This window comes from Lepidochelys kempii, chromosome 3 (assembly GCF_965140285.1).
Source record: "Lepidochelys kempii isolate rLepKem1 chromosome 3, rLepKem1.hap1, whole genome shotgun sequence".
Taxonomy (NCBI): domain Eukaryota; kingdom Metazoa; phylum Chordata; order Testudines; family Cheloniidae; genus Lepidochelys; species Lepidochelys kempii.
This window is the reverse complement of record NC_136382.1, coordinates 18673652-18698359: the sequence shown is the minus strand read 5'-3', so window position 1 is coordinate 18698359 and position 24708 is coordinate 18673652. Positions and strand designations below refer to the sequence as shown.

Below are 24708 nucleotides of genomic sequence, written 5' to 3'. Positions count from 1 at the left end.
TGCATGGGAATTCCCACCAGTGGAAGGAATCCAGAACTGCTGGAAGAAGGCGAACTGACCTGTCCAGAGAATGCAGGGCAGGGTGGTAAACTGTCCTGAGCTGCATCTGATGAGGGTGAGGGTACAACCTAGAGAACTAGAACACCTGCATGCAAACAGACATTAGGCACAACAGACTCAGACACACATGCACTGTCATGGAAGGCTGGGATTGCAGACTGAGGCAAAACTGTTGAATTGCCTGGAAGCGGTCGGTCGGTAAGAACACCTTCAACCTCATGGAATCTAACAGGGTCCCAAGGAACTCGATTTTTTGAGTGGGAGCCAAGGTTGACTTTGCATTGTTTACAATGAGTGCTGACAGTCAAGCAAACTCAACATGATGTCAATGTGGGCAAGAACCTCCTCTCTAGAGCTCCGCTTCGGCAACCAGTCATGGAGGTACAGGAATATGTGGAGTCCCTTCTTCCTGAGATAGGCGATAACCACTGTCATGCATTTGGTGACGACATGGGGGGCAGAATAGGGGAGATCCGTACACTGAAAGTGGCATTCTCCTACCACGAAACACAGAAACTTCTTGTGGATCAGCAGAATCACCACAAGAAAGTAAGTATCCTGCAGGTCCAGAGCAATGAACCAGTCATTCTGACACAACACAGGAAGGATAGCAAATAGAGTGACCATGCGGGATCTCACATACTTGATGAATTTGTAGAGGCCACAAAGGTTGAGAATGGTTCTCATCCTGCCCTTATATTTCAGTATCAAGAAGCTCTGGGAGAAAAACCATGGCCCTGGTGTTCCAGTGCTACCAACTAAAAATACAGCTCAATGAGCCATGTCTTGTGAGAGGAATCTCTGTAGAGGAATGTGCAAGTGGACCTGGAGAGGAAATGGATTGTGTAGCCAGATCTGACAGTGTCTAGAACCTAGCTGTCAGAGGTAATTGAGATCCAAGCATTGTAAAAGCGGGTCAACCTGCCCCTAAAGTGATGGGGGGGGGACAGAAGGGATGTAGTAATGACTGGACCACTGCTCTGAACAAAGGAGACAAAATGAGCGCTTAGCCTGTGCCAAGGGAGATCATGTGGACTGTCTGAAGCCCAAGCCCCACTGCTTCCTATTGTGGGAGCCATCCCTTTTTCTAAGATAGTCCCACTGTTTCAGGGGAAAGGTTGGACAAAGGAATTCTGCAGGTGATATTGTTGCTCCTGCTGTGCCTTTGCATGGACAGAACGTATACTTCCAAGGATTGCACTCCTTCAAGGATTCCAGGGCTAAGTGCCATTAGTCTTGTCTGAGAAGAAGACTTAGTCATCAAAGGGCAAGTCCTCAATGGCTTGCTGGACGTCCAGAGTGATCCCAGAGTTTTGCAACCAGGAGGCCCTCTTCATAGTTACTGCCAAGGCCATGACCCTGGCCACAGTGTCTGCAATGTCAACGACAGCCTGCAGGAACATTATGACCACCAAGCAGCCTTCCACAGTGAATGCTCAGAACTCCTCACACAAGACCTTAGGCAACTGGTCCTCAAATTTAGCCATGGCTGACCAACTGAGAAAATCATACTTGGCCACTAAACCTTGTTGATTTGTGATCTTAAACCGGAAGGATGATGAGGTATAGATCTTCCTGCTCAGAAGATGTAACTGCTTGGAGTCTCTGTCCTTGGGGGTAGACTTGAACCAACCCTGCTGGGCCGTTGTTTACCACTGTTACATCCAGTGAATTCGGGGCCAGGTGAGAAGAGAACCCCTCAAATCCCTCCATGGGAACAAAGAAGCGCTTTTCCATTCACTTAGACCCTGGCGGTACTGAGGCTGATGTACTCCACAGGGATCTCACCGACTCAAGGATCACATCACTGACCACGATGGCCACTCTCCCAGGGACGGCGGGGTGTAAAATATCCACCAGTTTTTGTGTGTTCTCTTGGAGGAACTCTGCCTGGATACCCAATAATGCGGATATGTGGCATAAGAGGTCCTGGTACACCTTAAAGTTGTCCGGAATAGAAGGTGAGGATAAACCATTCAGCATGGCATTGTCCAGCAACAAGGCCTCAGCTGAGCCAAAACTGGCTTTCACTCCTGGAAAGATGTACCCAGGAGAGAGCAGACTGCTGATGCTTGGGCTTGCAGTTAATCTGAAGCCACCTACGACCATGCAGGTTACTTTGACTTCAAATGTGATGAAAAGCGGTATCTCTGCTAATAAGGAACATCCCACTGAGTCCAAGGCCACTGTTACAGATAGAGCACTGGTGGCCAGCAGAGCCCAGGCCAGGGACCTCCTTCTCAGTCATGGGGCACACGCCAACCTTAGGAGCCATATTGTTCCACTGGCAGTCCCTGAGGTTCATTGGGTAGGGTATGACGACTCTGACTCGGAATGAGAGCCCCGAAATCTTGGCAGTACGGGTGGAATGATGCCCAAAGGAGTCAACAGGCAGTCTGATTCATTTGTCTCCCAGAACAAAGTTGGAACTGGTATTCCCATTTAATATGGTTCCATCCGTACTGAGCATGCGGGTGCCACAGGCAGCATTGGTCCTGGCACTAACAGTGGTCCAAGAGTGCACAAATGTATCAATGTCAACGGTTGCAGCATCAAATGCAGTGGGGCCAGAAAGGGTCTGGGTGCCAAGGTCCCCTGCACCATTTCCAGTACTGGCTCCATCCCCATCACGGTGAGGAGAGTGTCTGGACACAGTGTCAACAGACACCAAGGTTCAGTGGCTCACTCCATCAGAAGCGCCAGAGTTGGCGCAGCCCTGGACCAACGGTGAGGTTGGGACCGAAAGGCAGAGGAGGTCTGTGGTTTCCTGGTAGACTGACGACATGGACGCAGGCAGTACTGGCATGCACCTTGTCAGTACCGTACTCAATGGACACCCGAAGGCTAGAACCAGAATCAATGGTACAGGATTTCTGTCCTTCCCACTCAGTATTGGGAAAGGTCAGATGTATCCATGCTATTGCACATGCTGGAACTGGTCCTGTGCTAGTCTGTGCTGTTCCTGGGGGAAACAGAGGAGTCACTCTGTGACCTGGAGCAGTCTCAATTGGTCTTATGAGACCTCTTCCTCGGTGCTGACAATGGAGAACGGCTCCTCTGCCTCTTCAGCAAGGCGCCTACCCCAAAACAAGGGGTGGCAGCATTCTCCAAGCCTGAGGGCAATCTTTGACCTGAGGAGGGCCTTGGTATCAGATCAGGCCGCATGGCCTGTTCAAGCAGGTGCTACGTGAGACAAAGATCCTGCACCAACCGAGTCCTCTTTTTAAATGATACACACTCTTTAAGGTGGGCCTTGCCGAGGCAAAGCAAGCACTGCATGTGGGGGTCGCTGTTGGGGATCGCCCCTCCACAGGAAGGACAGTGTTTAAACTAGACTAAAACTAAATGCGAGGTTGTGACACTACAAACACACAAACCTCCGACTCCAGCCACAGGCAGTGAGAAGGAACTGAGAGGGCCGGAGCAGTGCTGCCTCATATAGTCAAGGGAGGGGCCACAGCCACGAGGTGCGAGAGCCACCCCTCTACAGGGACTGCTAGGCAAAAGTCTCTGACTCCGGTGCGCTGGGCACGCACACATCACATCTGCATCTACTCGAAGAACCTCCATGCAGATAATGTAACAGAGAACACTATTCAGACCTTTAATTATTTGGGAGAAACCCTCAAACCTATTCAAACCAGGCAGGTCAGGTATTTAATAATTCTAGCACCACGAATAATCTTGTTTTATACACTTTTATCTATGACAATGTTTGCCTATAGCAATGCAAACATAGTAATCTTCTTTGCAGCCTTATATGCATACCTGCAAAATGTTGCACTAGAGATGGGAGAGCAAGGATTATTTAGCTTATTCTTGTTATTTGTTTCAGAAAGTTTATAACAGCAATAATGATTTCCAAGCTAGGCATTTCATAGTAGTCAGTGCCAGTCCTTGGCCCTCGACTCCTCCATAACATGTCAGTCCTAGAGGAGCATATTGCTTAAATCGATCCCACTACCCCCTCCTAAAAAGAAGCAATTACTGTAAATTTGAACCAATCTAAAATGTGTGTGTGTAAAAAAAAAAAAAAAGCATTAATTTTGATGAAGATATATGTCAATGATTTTTGTGGTTAGGTTAGCATGAACTACCGGTCTTACCTGAACTACATCCCCAGAATTAAAACTCATCTCGTCATGATTCCTTGCTTCGAATGAATATAAAGCTCTGTAATTCACCAAGGCAGCTGAATTCCTAGATTCTGAGGCACTAACTACGTTACCTGAAAGAAGAAAAAGTATTACTGGTATTTATTATTTTGGTACTTCAGTAGTGCTAAGAGACGACAAGCTTGTTCAGGGCCCCACTGATATAATGAAAGGATGGTCCCTGCCCTAAAGACCTTACAGTCTAAGTGTATGGTGAGAGATAACTGGGTACAACAAACAGATGGAAGGAGCAGAACATCACACAGACTATTGATTAACGTAATAAACAGGAGTAGCAGTGAACACAGATGTGCTTAGTCAAAATAGGAAGTCTTTGTCTTCCTACCCATCTCTTCTTGTTAAATATCTTCACCAGGATCAGTGTTTTAATATTTTCTTTCATTTATGTGTAGAAGTTTTACATTTCCTTCAAATTGACTAGAAAAGGCTACCCCAACACTGAGTGGCCTGCAACCCTGGTGACATTCTTGTAGTGGCCTGCAACCCAGGTGACATTCTTGTCAAGGAGAAACTTAAAAGCCCAGAACAGCAAAATATTACATATTTGTATTTGATATAGTCTCAGTCTCTAAATTTCTCTAAGTCGATAAGTAATACTACTAAACCAGCCACACTACAGCCATAACAATGGTTAACAATGAGCAAAAAAAAAAAAAAAAAAAAAGCATTCTGTAATTCTGCTTCCACTAAGTCAATAGTAAAACTACCATCAAGTTCAATGGGAGCAGAATTAGGCTAACACTAAGCATTTTTCAATATCCTACCCATAACGCCATGCTGACCTCAGTTTTGACCACCATCTAGTAACCGAGGTTATGATACCTATAATTTCTCTATCAGTGTTAATCAATGAATCAATGTTACTTTAAGGCTGTACGCATTCTCACTACTTGATTCTTATCTGTTCACTGACTATCAAAAATTGTTTTAAAAGAAATTATGAACATCTCATGCCACAACATGTGGTGAGTATTCTGTTGCATAGACAAAGTGCAGGAAAGCCAAAATGTTACTGCTCCGAGTGTCCAGGATTCTTAACTGAAAGCACTGAAAGATCTGTGGTCAGATCCTCTGTTGGTGTAAACTGTTATAGCTCAACTGACATCAACAGCTTTACTCCAACTGTGGATATGGTCCATGGTCTCCAACATCAATTTTTAAACACAAGACCTATAATATTGTCATTATTCTACAATAAAATGTCTAAATATGAAGTAACAATATTCATTCAAGACAAGGAACATTTTAAACAAAAAATAAATCAATAGATGAAGTTTACCTTCACTTCTCCACGTAGGCTTAAGATTTCTACCCTCAGTCTGTTTCAACAAGTCTGCAAATTTCTCATTTAAGTTTAATTTTGAAGTGTGTTTCTCTGACTCTTGCAGGTTGGCTGTATCTTTTCTTCTCTTCTCTTCTTCATGCTGTTTACGCCTCTCCTCAGCTTCTTTTGCAATCTGTTCTTGCTTCCTTTTGTCTTCTTCCAGTTGTCTCTGCCTTTGTTTTTCCGTTTCTCTCTGAATCTCAGCTAGCTTGTTCCTCTCCTCCGCATGTTTCTCCTCAGCCAGTTTTTGCAACTGGAACTCCCTCTCTCTCACCTGGGCAGCTGCCTCCTCAGCTTTTTGTTTTTCTTCATGAATTTTTTCCTGCATTCGCTCTTCCTGTAATCGCTTTTTTTTCTCCTCCTCTTCCTTTCGGACATTTTCCTGCCATAAGTTCTCCTTCTCCTGTTTTGCTTTCCTTAACGAAAAGGGAAAAATAAATACATAAATAAATAAGTGAGAAAGTGTTTATAGGATTAACCACAGTTAGCGACCTGGGAGTCACTGCAGTCACATGCAAGGCTCGGGTGGCAGAGCCAGGGCTAGAATTTACACAGGCGGCCCTAAATGTAAAGTACTGCCCCCTCCACACTCTTCTAGAGTACAGTGAAGAAATGCTGGTTGACTAACCATAACAACAATATGTCGATGAATACAAGATCCCCACTTCGAAAGGAGAGAGAGCGCAGATCCCTGCTTGGTCCCCAAACCTAGAGTGCAGAGAAGAACTGACACTTGACATAGCAATCTCCTTCTGTTCAACAGCCACATGTCACGTGTGTCTAAAAACAAATGCCAAAAATCCTTCAAAGTGCCTGTACCTTTAGCACTTCAGAGACAATGGTTTGGGATGGTGCTGGGGTATTCGTTTGCTGTCATTAGCATGTGACAAAAAATTTATTTAATCAGCCTCAGCACTATCCTCTTCTTTCTCCTCTTCTAGCATTCTCTTTTGCTCTCTGTTCCCCAATCTCCCTATGCCACCTGCCGTCATCCACAGCAGGATCTCTCCATCCTGTTTGTTTCCTCTTCCGTTTCTGTTACCCCCTTACTGCAGACCAAAAACTCTTGGGATAGGTACCACGTCTTCTCACTCGCGCACACAATCCAGCACATCTTAGGCACTAATAAAATACAAATAAGACAGACTTATGGTCTGAAAACATTGTTCCTTGGCCTTTCACGCCTGAGAGCTTCTTCGGCAGTGCCTCCATGATCAATGCTATTCAACTTGATGTGCCAGGGCAGAGCAGAAAATGGAGCATTAATCTATCTATGGTATTTCTCGGGTGCCCATCATTTCAATATCCAAATCCCACATATGAAAAATGAAAAGTTGTTCAGAGATGGCCATAAAAGACTTTGGTCTTTACCAATATCTGGTTTGGCGAATTTTACTTATTACTTTTTTTTGTTGTAATTCCTGGTCTTCAGTTATTGTGGGAATTTATTGCAGCATTTATATTCTCCTCACTCCACAGTCTTCAGTGTAGTATCTGAGAATCTGGCAGTATTCTCTGAAAATGGCCAGGTTTGGCTCAGTCATATCTCCATTTAAATCAGGGACTATTATCTCGAAGTGTCTCAGCCAATAACTTAGCTCCAATGATACTCTCCCCCCCTACACTTTTTTTTTTTGGGGGGGGGAGGAGTGAGGGGAAATGAAGGGTATCAGCAATCTGTCAGTCAATCAGTAACTAAACTACACAGGGCTGCACTAATACAGGGTTAGATTATCAAAAGTGCTTAGCACTCACAATTGAGGCCAGATTTTCAGAAGATCTCAGGTCCCATTTAGGTAGCTAAATGAGAGTGTGAAATTTTTACATGCACTCAGTGCCTCAGCTCTTTTGAAAATCTGGTGCCAAAGCCCAAACCTTAAATTGTAGTAAACAGGAAGCCAATGCAGTTCCTGGGAAACAGTCGTAACTGGACACATTCTAGTCTCATTTACACGAGTATAAACTCCCAATAACTTCACTGACAACTGTTATACCAGCATAACCCCAGTGTAAATGAGAAGAGTATTTGGTATGAATATGCTCCCCCTACATCAAAGCCTCTGAACAGATGGGCAGACACATTTTGCACCAGCTGTAGCCTCACATAGAGCTCATTATCGTAATGCAGTGTGAACATCATAAAGGCATAACGTGACCGTAGCAAGATGCAGATCAGAGTGACGTGAGTGCAGCCAGCTAACCAGATAACTGAAAAAACTTTTTGGCCAGCAATGCCACTTGAGAGCCCTGGACCGATCAGGCAGGTGGTAGGGGAAAGTTGACAACAGAATCTGGAAAGAGCTGATACAAAATAACGTAGGAGCATAATAACGTAAGATCATTTACGGACAAAAGGAAGGATCCCTTTCCATATAGGTAAACGTGAACGTTTTCTAGCTCATCAGGCAAGAAACCAATATAAGATCAGGGATTGAAATGCAAAGAGGAAACTAAGGATTAATTTAGTCTCTTACCCTTAAAACTAGTAACTTGCGGACATTCAACTGGTTTTCAAGATCATCATATCGAAATTAGGCAGTCACAATGTTCGTCCAATTTCCATAAATATTCAGGGACTAAGAATATCACACTGTCAGAGTATGAATGACTGGCAACTAAACTACATTTGTTCATTTAGTAGGAAGCGCTTTTTAAGTGGAGGGAGAAGATGTACAATGACAGCAAAACAAGGTAGAAAATGTGAATAAGTAATCTTAAATGCATGGAAGCTGTGTATTGGAGAAGAGATTAAAAAGCCTAATTACAAAAATGGATTCTCAGGTTGACACATCAATCTTTGAGAACAACACTTTCATCAAATAGATTTGTCGTATCAAAAAGGGTAACAGACTCGTTCCTACATACTAAGGGGAAGGAAATTCAGAACTTCAGAAATCCTTGTATTCCATGTAAAAATTCAGAAGGCTTAGTTCATGTAGTGTTGCTCTCTTAGTAGGATGTATATTTTAATCAGTTAGATTTTATGTCTACTGGTATCAACATCTGAAGCTCACCAATGCAATATCCTGTTTTAAAAACTACAGTATCAGTGTTTTATGATTTTCAACCATGTTACCTTGCAGCCTCATCCTCCAGTCGCTTTTTTTGTGCAAGCTCAGCTCTTTTTCTTTCTACAGCTCTTATTTTCTCTTGTTTGATCCTGTGAAGTTGCTCAAGGGCTAAGTGCTGTGTGTTGTAGCTTTCTCTCAGTTCCTAATGAGGAAACACAATGAAGTATATCAAAGGACTGACAAGCAAATCCATTTTTCTAGGAAAGTAACTAGGCATTTTAATGCTTTGTGATCCAACACAAATGGATAGGACAATCTTAAAGTTAATAATGGATGTTGACTCTCATTCGAAAGAAAGAGTTAAACAGGAGCATATAAAAATATCTGGCAGATCTTTTGCAAACTCTTGTGCAGTTTATACTTGCAAAGTGCATCGTTTAGTCATTCCTCTGCTGGAGACTGCAAATACGATGGAGGGAAAAAGAGTGGGAATTTTAAATTAAGTACTTAAACACTGGGTCATCTAAGGACTAGAAGTACACAAATGATCTCTAAACAGTTGCCTGGTGGAGATAGCCTTTAAACTACAAGTAACACAAAACAGTACTGGAAATTTTGGGTATACATCCTTTAAGATGGAGGCTTCCCTTCACTATGTTTTAGTATTTCCTTTATTAGCCACTGCTTAATCTAACAGAAGGTTGCTACAAAAAGAAGAAAAATACATATAAAAATTTGTTAATTATGGGTGAAATATATAATCTTTTCTATAATTATGATTCAAAGAAATTTTTTAAATAACAACAAATCAATCCAATAACTAAGACATAGTCATGTGCAAAGTAAAGTTCAGACCACAGCATTTCCTCTAACTACGCTCAAACCAAAGGCTGAAATAATTGGTATGAAGCTTTGGATAACAGGCCTGCCCTGGCTCCACGCAGCTCCCAGAAGCGGCTGGCATGTCCCTGTGGCCCCTAGGCATAGGGGCAATCAGGGAGACTCTGCACGCTGCCCCTACCCTGAGCGCTGACTCTGCAGCTCCCATTGGCTGGGAACCACAGCCAATGGGAGCTGCAGGAGTGGTGCCTGCAGGCGTGGGCAGTGTGCAGAGCCCCCTGGCCTCTCTGCCTAGGAGGTGGACATGCTGGTCGCTTCTGGGAGCCACCTGAGGTAAGCACCATCCAGCAGGAGCCTGCACCCCAAGTCCCTTCCCACGCTCCAACCCCCTGCCCCAGCCCTGAGACCCCTTCCACACCTAAACTCCCTCCCAGAGCCCACAACCGCTCCCATACCCCAACCTCCTGCCCCAGCCCAGAGCCCTCTCCTGCACCCCAAACACCCCATTCCCAGTCCCAGCCCAGAGCCTGCACCCCCATCTGAAGCCCTCACCCTCTCCTGCACCCCAATCCCCTGCCTGTGCTCTGAACCCCCCACCTTGCATCCAAACTCCCTCCCAGAGCCTGCACTCCAACTCCCTGGCCCAGCCGTGAGCCCCCTCCTGCACTCCATACTCCTCGGCCCCAGCCCAGAGCCGCCTCTTGCACCCCAAACCCCTCATTCCTGGTCCCACACCAGATCCCTCATCCCCAGCCGGAGCCCTCGTCCGCCCTGCACTCCAACCCCCAGCCCCAGCCCTGAGACCCCTCCCACACCCCAACTCTCTCATCCCCAACCCCACCCCAGGGCCTGCACCACCAGCCAGAGTCCTCCCCCTCCCCACCCTAGCCTGGTGAAAATGGATGAGGGTGGGGAAGAGTGAGCAAGGCAGGGAAGAGGGGATGGAGTGAGCGGGGCGGGACCTCAGAGAAGGGGCGGGGCAGGGTAGGAGTGTTCGTTTTTCTGCAATCAGAAAGTTGGCTACCCTAGTTAACCCGGGCACTGATGCAATTTCAGGACTCTTCTGAACCCAGACCAAATAAATCACGGAATTGACTCATAGCTGACAGGTGTGTGTGTGTGTGTGTGTAGGTGAGTGAGTGTGTGTGGGGGAGGAGGGCAGGTGTGTGTGTGTGTGAGAGTGAGTGAGTGTGGGGGGGGCAAATGAACACAAAGAAACTGTGTTTCTATCAAAATGGGAAGATAATTTTTTGGTGGATATTGCCTTACCTGAAAAGAAAAAGCGGTACCTAGGTAATAAAGCTAATTGAATCTGTTAATGTATCAGGTTTCAGAGTAACAGCCGTGTTAGTCTGTATTCGCAAAAAGAAAAGGAGTACTTGTGGCACCTTAGAGACTAACCAATTTATTTGAGCATGAGCTTTCGTGAGCTACAGCTCACTTCATCGGATGCATACTGTGGAAACTGCACAAGACATTATATACACAGATACCATGAAACAATACCTCCTCCCACCCCACTGTCCTGCTGGTAATAGCTTATCTAAAGTGATCATCAAGTTGAGCCATTTCCAGCACAAATCCAGGTTTTCTCACCCTCCACCCCCCCACACACAAACTCACTCTCCTGCTGGTAATAGCCCATCTAAAGTGACCACTCTCTTTACAATGTGTATGATAATCAAGGTGGGCCATTTCCAGCACAAATCCAGGTTTTCTCACCCCCCCACCCCCCTCCAAAAACCACACACACAAACTCACTCTCCTGCTGGTAATAGCTTATCCAAAGTGACCACTCTCCTCACAATGTGTATGAAAATCAAAGTGGGCCATTTCCAGCACAAATACAGGTTTTCTCACTCCCCCCACCCCCTTTTTTTAAAAAAAAACACACACACAGAAAAACTCACTCTCCTGCTGGTAATAGCTTATCCAAAGCGACCACTCTCCCTACAATGTGCATGATAATCAAGGTGGGCCATTTCCAGCACAAAGCCAGGTTTTCTCACCCTCCCACCCCCATACACACACAAACTCACTCTCCTGCTGGTAACAGCTCATCCAAAGTGACCACTCTCCTTACAATGTGCATGATAATCAAGGTGGGCCATTTCCAGCATAAATCCAAGTTTAACCAGAACGTCGGAGGGGGGGGAAGGGGGGGAGAAAAAAACAAGGGGAAATAGGCTACCTTGCATAATGACTTAGCCACTCCCAGTCTCTATTTAAGCCTCAATTAATAGTATCCAATTTGCAAATGAATTCCAATTCAGCAGTTTCTCGCTGGAGTCTGGATTTGAAGTTTTTTTGTTGTAAGATAGCGACCTTCATGTCTGTGATTGCATGACCAGAGAGATTGAAGTGTTCTCCGACTGGTTTATGAATGTTATAATTCTTGACATCTGATTTGTGTCCATTTATTCTTTTACGTAGAGATTGTCCAGTTTGATCAATGTACATGGCAGAGGGGCATTGCTGGCACATAATGGCATATATCACATTGGTGGATGTGCAGGTGAACGAGCCTCTGATAGTGTGGCTGATGTTATTAGGCCCTTTGATGGTGTCCCCTGAATAAATATGTGGGCACAGTTGGCAACGGGCTTTGTTGCAAGGATAGGTTCCTGGGTTAGTGGTTCTGTTGTGTGGTATGTGGTTGATGGGCTATTACCAGCAGGAGAGAGAGTTTGTGTGTGGGGGGTGGGGGCGGAGGGTGAGAAAACCTGGATTTGTGCTGGAAATGGCTCAACTTGATGATCACTTTAGGTAAGCTATTACCAGCAGGAGAGTGGGGTGGGAGGAGGTATTGTTTCATGGTCTCTGTGTATATAATGTCTTCCGCAGTTTCCACAGTATGCATCCGATGAAGTGAGCTGTAGCTCACGAAAGCTCATGCTCAAATAAATTGGTTAGTCTCTAAGGTGCCACAAGTACTCCTTTTCTTTTTGTTAATGTATCAGTCCATTAACAAACAAGATACACATCAGTATTTTCTGGCTTTGCTTTATAAGCAAGTAAGTTTAAGCTGTTAGGATAGCAGAAGGATTTAAAAGCAAGCAGAAAAGAAAAGAATATTCATTCTGTTTTTGAAAAGTTTTATTTTTAAACAAAGGTTTTCAGTTGAGTACTAAAGAGATAATATATCCAAAAAGAAAGGGAAAACAGAGAAAAACCATGAAATAATTAAAAGCAAAAGAGCCAAAGATTAGAAAATAACCTTAAGTAAGAGGAAGAGGTTGTTGAGACAGCTTAGCAGAGACAAAAGGCACTGAAGAACAGAATCATCCATATTCTCACACTGCAAGATAAGGCAGATAAAAAGCCAATTAAACTTTGTAACGATTTAAAAAAATATATTGTAGGGAAGACTACATTGTTGATGCAGTCACTGAACATAACTGAATTGCTCTCACTAACCAGCAAGCCATGCAGCACACATGTGATTCCAAATGCAAGCACCAATATTGTGGGTGATGTTTTCTTTATAAAAAAAAAATGTTCTGAGAGTTTTTTCCCTTAAGCTCTCTTCAACAGATGCAATGTGGTCCTTCCTTTAGCCAGAAGGGAAATCATATAATTTATTCCTTTAGCCAGAAGAGAAATCATACAATTTATTCTAAAATTCACATCAATGCCACTATGAATAAGCCAGCAAACAGAGCACAGCGACAACACCCTTGTCAGAAAGTTGCATGCATCTGTCTGATAAACTGACAATATATAAACCACACAGCCTCCTTCAATTATCCTCTGCACATTCTGTCTCCTAGTTAAAGGAATACAAGCATCCATGTCTATTGCCAAAAGTGAATATCCCATGTGCTGTGCTGGCAGATTAGTATTTTCTTCCAATACAAATTAAACAATTAGGATACTCCATTTACAATCTGCGAAATGGTAGCCATACAACCTTACTGCCATAGCGACAGAACCTGCAGGCGCTCAGCAACCTCAACCCAAGTTCCCTCTAAGTTCCCCAGAGTTCCACTCAGGGCTCTGGCGGGGAGAGGCACACCTCCCCCGGCCCCAACCCATCCAGGCCAGTACTGGGTTTATTATGGCGGCTGGCCCACCCTCAGCAGGGACCCCACCGGCCCAGCCCGGTGCTCCACTTCATTTGTGCTGCAGCCCAGCAGCAGCAGCGCTGGCTCTTCTCCTCTCCAGCCCCTTCCCCGTGCTCCTCTAGGCCCGCCAGCCCAGGGCTTCTCCTCGCCCCCTCCCCACCCCCCAATCCCTCCTGCCTACTCGCTCCTCTCAGCCATCTGGTAGAGGGCTCTTCTCTCTGCCCCTGCCCTCCATCACCCACAGGCAGCAGCCATCGGCTGCCTGCCAGTGATGGGGAAGGTGGGGGGGAGGGGGGATGGGATGAGTGGAAAGGAGCCCACAGCTGCTGCTGTTCTTCCGGGCCACCAGTGACGGACAGTCTGCCGCTTCGAGCCAGAAGCTGTGGACCACTAGCAGCCTAGACTGCGGACAGACCTGCCATGGCTGGGGGAGGGGCACCCCTCCCTCGGACCCAACCAAGCCCGTCTTGGACCTGCCGTGGCTGGGAGAGAGGTGCCCCACAGTTGGCCCCAACCCAGCCCAGCCCTGGAGCTGCCGCACGCAGCAGGGAGAGGCGCCTCTCCCACCCAGCCCACGTGCTGCTATGGAGAGCGCGAGCTGGGGGGAGTTCTCTCTCCCCGCCATAGCCCCGGAGCATCCTGCACCCCAAACCCTTCATCCCCAGCCCCACCCCAGAGCCCACATCCCCAGCCAGAGTCCTCCCCCCCCGCACCCCAACACTCTGCCCCAGCCCTGAGCCCCTCCCTAGAGCCCACACCCCCAGCCAGTCACACATCACCTCCATACTTGTGCCAAAACAAAATTAATTACGCAATGCGTGGGAAAAATTAGAAGGAACACTGCCCACAACTCTCATTTACTTTTATGTATTTTAGGGCCTGTGTTGAGTAAGAGTGAACTATGAGAGTGCCTTTGAAAGGCATTGTAACATGATGAACGCAGAGGAGGGGTAAGCAAGGGAGAGGGGGTGTTAATATCTAATTATACATTTGACAGTTTTGAATTAGTTTCTAATTGCACATTTGCTAGAAGATGTTTGGCAATGCTTATTTTGATATTATAAAATAGGCACAGACTTTCAGAAAAGACATGGCATAGGGGGACAGCAAATAAAAGTTTGGTGACTGGATGAGGAGGAAAACATGGCTTATTACTAAAGACAATATATTTGCAGAATGCATGTACCTTGAGCTGATTGTTAAATGTATCCATTTCAGAGAGTTTGGAAGCAGTTTCCTTTTCTAGGGCATTTAATTGCTCCCGAAGTCTTTGGCATAATTCTTCCTTTTCTAGGAATTTCTTGTTCACTGAACTGATTCCTGTATCTGCATAGGAAAGATCATGTACTTTTACAATGATTTCTATTTGTATTACCATACTTTTCAATAACCACTTTTTTTAATTTACATTCACTCCCACTTCAGAAATGAATTGCTTATACCACTTCTTGTGGTACATTCTCATACAGCTTCTAGCACAATTGGGCCTTGATCCTTGATTGAGGATCAGGTACGGGCACTACCATAACTCATATAATAAAGTTCGTATGACATCTCCTCTTCATATTGTATTAGTCTGATTAGATGCAACTCCTGAGGGCAGACACTTTGGCCCTCATTTGCCACTCACTTAACAGTAGTGTAAAACTTCCATAAATTCCTTTGATTTAAATGGAGTTACTCCTGATTTTACATGACTGTAAGCAAAAGGAAAATCTGGGCAGCAAAGACCATAATTCCTCCCTGTACTATAGTCTGTATTGTCTATGTTTAAAGTTGTAGACTTCTTTTCTTATCAAAACATATTTCTCCCCACATTTGTTAGATATAGGAAATGGTAGAAAGTAGGGACAACAAACAGTTCTGAATATTTGTTGGGACTTGCTAAATCTATGGTAACTATGAAGGAATGGTTAATAACGACAGACAGTAGCTTTCCCAGTGAGTAAAGAAAAGCTACTATACAGAGCAAAGAGTTTATTTGAAGACACTTACTAGGAGTGTTGTCCAGCTGCATGTGTTTTATTCTCTCATTTAATAACTGCTTTTCAGGAATTAAATGGACTAGTTTATTCTGATATTCCTATAGATATATAAGAAAGAGGTGCAATGTATTTTTAAGAAAGGTTAATATCTGTTTATATGGCACCAACCACAAACAAACAATTTTTTAATACAACATAAAGTAAGTAAACTGTATGATAATGCATTGGTACAATTTTTTCCCATAATAGGGAAAAAACTTACGATTCTATGATCACCATATATATATAAAAACTAAGTATTCTTCAACACATAAATTTAAAAGAGTTTAAATAACAAATGTAAAGCATATTAGCATAACATTTGTGTATTATGGTACAATGTGCATTTCCAAAGAAATCCAAGCATTCTTTGAAACTAGCCATCAACTAATAGGTTTCAGTTTCTGATAAATAAAACAAAAACAAGTTATTATGCCATGTGCTTTACTTTAGCATATGAAATTTCTAATACTTGAAATCATTCATCAATTTTAACACCTTGCAAGGGATTTGCCCCAATAGTCAATTGCTAGAAATCAGTGTAGCTGCACCAGTGCTAACCCCATGTGTAGACAAGAGAAGGATCAATACACAACGAAGAAATATCAATTATTACTAACTGCAACTGTGTGGTTTTGGAACAGGTGAGCTTAAATCTTTTTTTAAAAAGTGAGATGAAATAATGCAAAAGCAGTTTTACAATTTTTCACATTAATAGTCAAACCCTATGATTTTAAAATTAACATCCCCCCTCACCGCCAAATTTTTATGAATCAATGAAAAAGAGAGTTGATTTTTGAATTCCATCAATTAATTGTTGGAATGACTTGATGAACATCAGCTCTTGCATCTTCCATACATGTTCCATCATGTTGCTTAATTTAGTGATCTGAAAACATCTGAGATATTGTAGACAGAGCGCTGCACAGGTCTAGTACCTTCACTGGAAAGGTGAGAGCAAGAAAACACCTGTGGGAGTTTTACTTCTTTTTAGAAATATCAAATGTAGATGAAGAGGTAGAAACCAGGTAGGAATCTTATTGAACCCCACAAAATATCTTCCTATATAATCACTGGTAAACTAGCACATGCTACTGAAATTATGGTCAAAACCTCACTTCTAGCCTTGTAAAATTAATATCAATGATCATGAATGTACGTATTGGTTTCCCTAATGCTATAAATAATTTTAGTAGGCATTGTGGAACCACATTCACTGGCCATTTCTACTTAGTCTTCTTTTCTGCATCCTAACCATTCAATCCCTTGATGCTATTGCACAAATCTTTCCTATAAGGACACACTACTGATGCCACCACAACTGTTAAAGGGAAGTGAAAGAGATCGGTAGGTTTAACAGGAAATCACATACCTGAAGTTGCTGTTGTAGCTGTTTGATTTCTACAATTCCCAAATCACATTTTTTATCTAGAGCTTCCAGCTCACTTTTCTGAATTTGTTTTCTGCTTTGAACATCTTGCAGTCTGCCTGTGATCTGCTGATGTTTGCCACTCTACAGAAACCACATGTTGTAAAAAAAAACAAAACAACAAAAAAAGTTTCTCTATCAAACTTCTCTGAAAAGATCATTTCTGCCTAAAGGTACCTTAAGAACAATTCTTAGAAAAAATCCTGCTTTGATTGCTGAGCCAATACTAAGTTAATTTCCTGATCAAGAAAAAGTTGTACTTAGCACTTTAATGTGCATTTTAAGATTCTTGTACAATTTTAAAATTCTGTATATCACTCAAATATATTTAATATCACGTGTGCCTCACCAGGGCTTCTAATTCAAGATTAAGGCTCTTCTTTTTAGAGGTTAACTTGACAATTTCTTCTTGCTCCCTGTTTCTCTGATTAAGAAGATCTTGGCGTCGAATTCTCTCCCATTCCAGCCGTCGCTGGCGCTCGAGTTCCTGCTTTGCTGCCTGCAGATAACAAGTTATATTACTGTAAGCTTACGATACCCTTTAGAAACTCTAAAGCAAACTAGAAGTTTTACAGTGTTGATATCTACACATACATTCTGTAGCTAAATTAAGCTAAAATTAAATATTTCCAGTTTAACAAAACTGGAGTGTTTAATGTACAGACAAATGAAAGCTATATATGTATTTTCATACTTAGCAATATCTATATAGTTTGCCTTTTAATGAACAAAATCCACATAAAAACACCTTGAATCCTAAATGATATCATTAAAGGGGACACTACAAAGGCTGGCAGTTCTTAAATTAGACCTAGACCTTGCACGTTCAGGTTTGCTTACACTCTTGTGCAAAGTAATCTGCCATTCTGTTCTACTTGTGAGTAGCACAGCAATAAAACATATAAGAATTCTGCTCTTAAAGCACAATCTTATATATTTCAAATATCATATATGATCACAAGAATGGAAGATCTTATCCTACATGGTTCTGAACATCTCAACTCCCACTGGAAGGGAAACTGCCAGAAAAATCAACTGTGGAGAAAGATAATTGGGTATAGCGTAATGTATAATTCAGATACGAATTTGGTTTCACTCTAATAGTCTTGCCTCTAACTAAGAACAGTGTCGGGAACTAATAATGACTCAGAAGGCCCTTAGCATGATTGGTCACAGAGTGGATGCAATTTTAAATGTGATCGTGGACAAACCAAGTAAACCCAGATTTGTTATAGGATCGAAAGTAAAATAATGTCAGTTTCAAGCTTCAGTCGAGCCTAGTTTTGGGTTACAGTTGGGGTTTTTTTTGTTTAAAAAGAGAACTGTAAAAGAAAACGTGGCCCAGAATACGAAAGAGTCTTGAGAACCTGAGTTTTATCCACTTTAGGGGTTATTTGTAACAATAGTAGGCACAACATTTCAGACAAAAATGATAGTGTCCCTCCAAAATGACTTGCAATAGTCACACAAGGAGTGCATGCCCAAGCCAAGTTTCAATGAATGCCTGGCTCCCAGTCCTATGCTCAAACTACTAGACCAAGACTGCTTGTCTAGAGGTAACGCAAGTTCAAAGGCACATAAAAATTACAAGTTCCCAAATGGGCAAGGGAATAACTTTACCAACTGTGTTCACTGAGTGTGGGTGCGTACTACTTTAAGGATTAAAATAAATAAAATTAAGGAAACAACCTCCCGCCGTTCTATTTCTTTTCTCCTCTCTTCCTCCCTTTGTCTTTCCAGCTCTCGTTGTTTCTCCAACTGCCTTTCCAGTTCAAGCTGCTTTTTCCGCTCCTGCTCCTGCAGCTCCCTCTCTCTTCGCTCTTGTTCTTCTCTTTCTTTCTGAGCCTTACGTTCCGCCTCTCTCTGCTGCTGCTCCAGTAGGACTTGACGCCTTTTCTCCAGTTCCACGTTTCCTTTCTCATAGTTTGCTTTTCTCTTGTCCTCAAATGTAACTAAAATAAGGCACAGCTGTTTTACACAGAACAATGGTTCAAAGCAGTTCCTCTCTTACACTGCTAATGCCTACCATGTTTTCTTATTGGCTAGCTCAAAACATTGCACCATGGATAATTTAAGCACCTTAAATCAAGAAGTTTTAAGTATCTATCCTCTTTTCACAAAGACTGACATTCTTATCATTTTCACAGCTTGGCACAACAGCAAAATTTCATTACTTCTGACATCAAAAAGAAATGTTCTGTGGTAAAACTTTTTGACCTCCCACAAAAAACAGTGGCTAGGTAGGATTGGTGGTTTAAAGCAGAATACAATTTAACATTAATAGACATAAAATGATTCTATCTGTCCAGGACAAAAACAAATTTTTACAAGCTAATGGAGGGTTGTTTTCTTGGACACTGACACTGGATAGGAAAATGGAAGAGTTACACAGCTCATCTTTTTAAACCGTTCTTCACTGTACAGCACATATGTCAGCACAAATAAGGGGTTTTTCAAAAGGCGGGTTACCTTTAATTTTTCTTAGACCCAAACTGTTAAAACAGCAGCAAACCAACCATCATCAGGGTCAATAACTGCAACATGGAATTTTTTTAAAAAAAAAGCGTGGGGGGAATAGTTTAGGGGCCTCTGGGATTACCTTCCCAAAATGAAATAAGCCTTGCCCATACTCGGCCACTAAGAGGGAGCCTCTATTACTCCATTCTAGCAGCAGCAGTCAGACAACAGAGTCTGATACTATGGGCCACGGTAAGCTACAAGTTGCTTGCAGATACTGTGACAAGATCAAGCTACCTCAGGTTCAAAATCCTGCACTACTATGGAGACAACGCAAGCACCAGTAACTTTCAATTACATGGAATTTCATAGTGGTGTTCCAACGTTTCAACCATGAAGCTTTCCAAGACATTCATTAATAATAATGTCACTGATACGTCCTACACCTGAAAAACAGCCCTTCACCCTTACATTCATGATGTTTTCTTAACTGCCCTTAAATGACAGCATCAAGACAACCTTCCCTCTGTCCAAGGTAACAGGAGTACAGCTCCTGAAATAGTAATGCTGTACTTCCTTACCCCCTTTTTAGTTTCTAAAAGATGCAATATTCTTCAATAAAAAGTGTAATACACTAACACAAAACTCAAAATCTCATTCTTACCTGGCTGTTTTTTCTGGGGCTCCTCTTCTTGCATTCGCTGGCAAGATGGCAGAGTTCCATTAACATTTTCAGCATATTTTCCACTTCTAGGAGAGAAGTTATTTTGGGGGGAGTTAAATTCAGGCTATTCAGTATTCTTTATATTACCTCTGGATTTAGGTCAGGTCTCCCTGTCCTGAGCACTTTACCTGAAAGGAGGAGGTACCAATTCAGGAGGCAGGGTCAATGGCAGAGGCTGCCCAGCTTTGGCCATATCAGTTAGATGCATGGCTAACACAAACTCATCAGCTTTCAGCTGTCCATCTCCATCAACGTCAGATAGTGACCTACATAAAATGGGAGAATGTCGTTGTCAGTGCAACTGAAAATCACTTGGAAGGGATAACTGAAATGAGTTATTATAGAACAATTTCTTAAGGCGTAAACCTTGTAGGGTGAACTGGTAAACAATCCCTCATCTTAGTAGAAACAACAGTGGATGAAAGAAAAGTTTATTTTATTTTACAGTTTAAATAAGAATTGGCTTTTATACAGCATATATTGTCAAATGATTGCAAAGGCACTTCGCAAACATTAATTAGGTCAACATCACTATGCAGTATGTAATTAAGTGGGGAAAACGAGGATGAGAAAGGCTAAAGTGCCTTGCCCAAGGTAACATGAGAAGTGAACAGCAGAACTGGAAACAAAACCCTGTTCCATGCTCAAGCCACTTTCAAGATCACAACACCCATTTTACTCTGCCTCAGTTCTTTTCTCAGGATATACAGCATTATCTAAATGTATGCCCTGATACTACAAAAGGGATCTTCATACAGGGCTCCTTCCTCCCTTGTGACCCCTAGCCTAGGATTCTCTCTCAACACCAGACAGTTCAGCTGATAATGCTGTGGGGCAAAGGTGAGCTGCTTCAGAGCTCCCTGCTGCTGGCAGGTGCAGAATCAAATACTCTCAATCCCCATCATCCTGCTTTAATGGGTAGGCAGCATATACACTAGTATCACTGCCATACTCCTACATGAAACATTGCTGAAGAGTGAAGGAAAGGAACATGTGGTTGTCCACAGAGATGCAGGCAACGAGACTTCCTTAAAGAAGAGTGTGATGGGGCAGGCAGAAACAGTCCTGCAGAGCTGGCCACAAAGCGTTAATGGGGGGGAATCCAACAAAAATCAGAAACAAAGTTGATAAAAAGGTGATTTTTCTTCTGTTTACTGACCAGCTCCACCTATGGGCGATGTTAAAAATGACTCTCTCTTTAATACTAAAATAAAAGATTGATAATTACTGACTTTGGGATATATTGTGACATGGACTGCGTACCTGCGAATAGGACCTACTTGGATGCTACATGGCTACAGCTGCTCTGAATTCTCCACACCAAAGAGGAGGCTAATAGCACTTTCACTGCACCCCCATAATGCACCACACAACTGTGAGGCATACTACAATTTGCTGCTGATGCAGACCAGAGGCAAATGACTACCTCCTGGACGAAAGAAAAGCAGAGAGGGACGCTTCAGTGGATTGTCTAATGCTAATCTAATCCGCAAAGCTTCTGTGGACTCCTGCGAGAAGGTGAAGTTTATATATCACCCCTTACTCACAGCTGTGTTGAAAGGCAAGATCCAACCCAAAACATACAGGAGTTCAAAGTCTTCAGAAGATTGTAATTGTTTTCACCACCATAACAACAAGCTTTAATCAACTGCAATGTACAACTATATGTGTACAACTGTCACAAACCACTAATGGACTGAAGGAACACTTATGGTTCTTTTTTTTAATGTAAATTTAGGTTCAAATTTAAATTGACACGTTTTGAAAAAAATCTCTGGGGTTTGTTTGTTTTGACATTCTAATGAGAACTTATTTTTACCTGAAACTGTTGTTTCTCAACAAATAAACCCTCCTCTTCAGTGTTTACAATCCAAACAATGAAGCATTGAACCAGAAAGCAAAACTGACTTTGCTGATTTACATAGTTCAGTATAAATAATAAATGGCAAACTGGACATTTAAAACAGTGCAGTTTTAATAAATTATGAGCAAAATGGGTAAATAAAGTTTACTGGGTTTTATAGTGTATGATTTTTAAATGGACCTTGTCCTTTAACACTTCTTGATGGCAGAGAGCAGATTACATTCCATACCACAATTGTGTAAGCCTCTCATCAATCAGTGAGTAAACTTACCAAATGGTAGCCAGCTGAGTCTGAGAAAGGTTTGACTGCAGAAGGGCATTCCTTGCTTGAAATCCTTAGTGAAATACAAATTAAACTATTAAGAATTTTCATATATAAATCTATTTAGAACAAAAGACAGATATTATGTGATGTGTTGTAAACTGGGGCAACCCACATTTATTCTTAATTTTACTTCATCAGTTTATGCTGATGGTTTATTAATGCTGGTAGTCCGTATACTGTATTATTTCTGTATACTGTTAAAAACACAAACCACAGACACAATGATCACAAGTAGAGTAAAGAAATATCATTAGTGTCCTTGACCAACTTTTCTCATTCAGAAAATCCCACCACAGATGAACGTAACAGTTTATGGTGATCTTCACAGCTATATGTAGAATGTAGCTGACTATTTGCAAAGAGTTAGCACTGTTAATGTGGGGGCTACATTCCTTCCCCTGCTAACAAACTATACAGATTGCTAGGCAGAAACCTTCAGTCTATAGGAAAAATTATAGTAACCACTTAGCACTTTTCATGCTTAGATCCAAGTCCCTTACAAAAAGTGGAGAGGAGTTGTTCCCATTTTATAGACAGAGAAACTGAGACACAGTCAGATGAAGTGACTTGCTCAAGGTGACACAGCAAGTCAGTGGCAATGCCAAAAACTGAATCCCAGGTTTACGGACTTTTTGTCCACTTCTGTATCCACTGGACCACAATAATCCTTTGGTGATCTACTAAATAGATATACTATAGAACTCCATTCTTTTAGTAACTTTGAGTGGAACTTTTCAATAGCATCAAAGTGATTCTGGAGCACAACTTCCATTGAAAGTAAATGGGAGTTGTGCTCCTAAGTCATGTAGGCACATATGACAAACTCATCCCTTAACATCTGTGGGAGTGAGGCACACTGCTTGTATTGTTTACAGACAAAACAAAGAAAATAAAAAGCATGCATTTGAGCAATTTCTCCTGTGTGTACACAGTACAGTACATGGCACAAAAAGCATTTTGCACGTGTCCTTTATTTCACAAAGTCATTTTTAAAATATATTCAGCCTCGGATGGGGTGCCTGCAGAGCCTTTGCTGTTGTTGAGAGTGTTAAAATGAATGAATCAAGAATCATACAATAATTTACTGCATGTTTTCACTGCCTGCTCCCTTCTTTTCTCCCCGCTTCTAGCCCTCCCTTTCCCATAAGTGTATCCAGAATGCAACACTTAAGTCAAATTTTCAAACCCAGTGTATATGTGATTATAAATTTAAACAAGTTACTGCCTCTATTGCTAGGCTAGATTTTTAGGAAGGTAAGGTGGGGAGAGATTTATTTATTCCACAATACATATCATATGCGACCCATTAGCTAGTGTTTTTTTTTTTTTTAATATAATCACCCTTAGGGCACACTATTTTAAATTACGGTGGGGAAAAAGTGAAAAGACATGCTAGTCTGTAGAACCCAAGCAGCTTGAGAGATTTGTAAAACCTCAAACTCCGTAAGATCTGTTCCCCATTATTATTTTTCCAATAAGGACGGCAGGCTAAATGATATATAAATACTGGGATTATCCCTTAACGATTTTTTAAGTCCTTCAACACTGACTACCCTCCAGGTATTCACAAGTGTGGCTGTATTTAATAATAAATAGCATACTTTTGTTATTCAGTTACTTCTGCCTTTTGGTCCTTCAAAACACTAAAGTGAACACTATCCATGGCTGCAAATTTAGGTCATAAACAATGTTCCCTCTAATTTTTTATATCCATTTGTGGAGTGAACTTTATTATGTGCATCAATATGGAGGTGATGAGTGGCGGGGGTGGGGCCGAGGGGTTTGGTGTGTGGGAGGAGACTCAGGGCTGGGGCAGAGGGTTGGGGTGTGTGTGTGGGGTGAGGGCTCTGACTGGGGGTGTTGGCTCTGGGGTGGGCAGGCATGAGAGATTTGGAGTACAGGAGGGGGCTCAAGGCTGGGGCAGAGGGTTGGGGTGCAGAGTGAGGGCTCTGGGGTGGGCCGGGATGAGGGGTTTGGGGTGTGGGATGGGAGGTGAAGGGCTGGGGCACTATGGAAATAAGAACTGCTTGTTTCTCCATAATCCAGTGTGAAGACTAAGGCCTTGTCAACACTACACAAAAGGCAGCTTTTGCTGACAAAACAATGGAGGTGTACACACTACAAAGCTACTTTTGGTGACAAAATAAAACCACCTTGATGAGAGGCATAAAACTTAAGGCAAAGTTAAAGTGTCAAGGCAGCAATGTAGACGCTACCGTTCGTTATGTTGACATAACTGGCCTCCCTGAGTATCCCACAATGCCCACCATAACTGCTCTGCTCACTGTTTTGAACTCAGCTGCCCTGTAGGCATGCGCCCCCTCCCCTTTTAAAGCTCTGGAAAGCTTTGACATTCCTCAGAGTGGAGAGCTCACAACACTGCTGAGGAGGCTGTGGGAGAACTTGGAGGG

The 24708-nt window shown here is 42.6% G+C and overlaps 1 protein-coding gene across 11 annotated transcripts in view; it reads right to left on the bottom strand.

Annotated features, from left to right (window-relative positions):
• The window catches only part of ITSN2 (intersectin 2), a 122055-nt gene that overhangs the window by 56783 nt on the left and 40564 nt on the right, over positions 1 to 24708 (bottom strand). For 7 of the 11 annotated variants that reach the window (XM_073335823.2, XM_073335822.2, XM_073335827.2 and 4 more), the window contains 12 exons: positions 22244 to 22307; positions 20237 to 20374; positions 20049 to 20134; positions 18617 to 18879; positions 17277 to 17426; positions 16871 to 17011; positions 15470 to 15557; positions 14661 to 14800; positions 12628 to 12708; positions 8636 to 8772; positions 5515 to 5975; positions 4167 to 4288 (listed from right to left, as the gene is read on the bottom strand). In XM_073335823.2, coding sequence (XP_073191924.1) covers positions 4167 to 4288; positions 5515 to 5975; positions 8636 to 8772; positions 12628 to 12708; positions 14661 to 14800; positions 15470 to 15557; positions 16871 to 17011; positions 17277 to 17426; positions 18617 to 18879; positions 20049 to 20134; positions 20237 to 20374; positions 22244 to 22307 — 1871 coding nt within the window. Of the gene's footprint in view, positions 1 to 4166; positions 4289 to 5514; positions 5976 to 8635; positions 8773 to 12627; positions 12709 to 14660; positions 14801 to 15469; positions 15558 to 16870; positions 17012 to 17276; positions 17427 to 18616; positions 18896 to 20048; positions 20135 to 20236; positions 20375 to 22243; positions 22308 to 24708 lie in introns of those variants that run through there. The other 4 variants (XM_073335828.2, XM_073335830.2, XM_073335829.2 and 1 more) reach the window with 3 other exon arrangements.